The following is a 798-nucleotide window of genomic DNA, read 5'->3' on the forward strand; positions in this document are numbered from 1 at the left end:
AATGTACCCCCAGATTATTGCTATTGATGGTGTTTGTGACAGGGAAAATGACCATTCATCGCTGCATGCTACACTGATCAATGACAAACCACTTTGCAACAAACTTGCGCTGCTGAATGCGCTTTCTCAGGTTAATTTGAATTGACCTGAAATGTGATTTTCTTGTGTTCGATCCTGATACGTGGCGTGTTTGTCTCTGACAGGGAGCCAACATTCTCCTGACAGACAACGGCTATGTTAAGCTAGGTGAGAGGAACACGCAAGGCTTCTACAATTACCTTCTGCTTCAAAAGACTGAATCTGAATGGCCTCATTTACTGACTCTGTCTCTCTCCCGTTCCTCATTTAATCATTACTGTTCTTACTCTCCCACTTTTTGAAAATGTATTTATCTTTCCCCCTTTCAATTATTTCACTCCCTCTTTATTATTCTCATTGTCAATGTTCTCTTTTTTCCCTCTCTTATTCTTTTTCTCTCCGTAGCTGACTTTGGCGTATCGGCCCAGATCACAGCAACTCTAGCCAAGAGGAAGTCATTCATTGGGACTCCGTACTGGTTAGTTGTGCTTGTTTTTCTCCATCAGTTCCCTTTATACTGCCTATGTATATATGTATGCAGGTAGAGCACATGTATCAAATCCAACTTCCTACGACATGCAAGAGGCCAGTTTTAATGCATTTGTTTTGTTAGCTGGTGGTTTTCAGTGCAGCTGTTATAGAATCAGACTATTCACCACTTTTAAGGCATTTTGGGGTCCTAGAGGTGCTCCTACAGAAGCCAACTCATAGAAAAGACAT

General features: G+C 41.5%; 1 protein-coding gene across 1 annotated transcript in view; it reads left to right on the forward strand.

The window, feature by feature from the left end:
- LOC118329067 (mitogen-activated protein kinase kinase kinase kinase 3-like) overlaps positions 1–798 on the forward strand; it is a gene marked incomplete in the record, with an annotated part of 40,721 nt that overhangs the window by 15,122 nt on the left and 24,801 nt on the right. Inside the window, 2 exon segments of the mRNA XM_035663022.1 lie at positions 204–246; positions 484–556. Coding sequence (XP_035518915.1) covers positions 204–246; positions 484–556 — 116 coding nt within the window.

Source organism: Morone saxatilis, unplaced genomic scaffold, assembly GCF_004916995.1.
Source record: "Morone saxatilis isolate NCDOM2014 unplaced genomic scaffold, NCSU_SB_2.0 Contig19, whole genome shotgun sequence".
NCBI classification, from domain to species: domain Eukaryota; kingdom Metazoa; phylum Chordata; class Actinopteri; family Moronidae; genus Morone; species Morone saxatilis.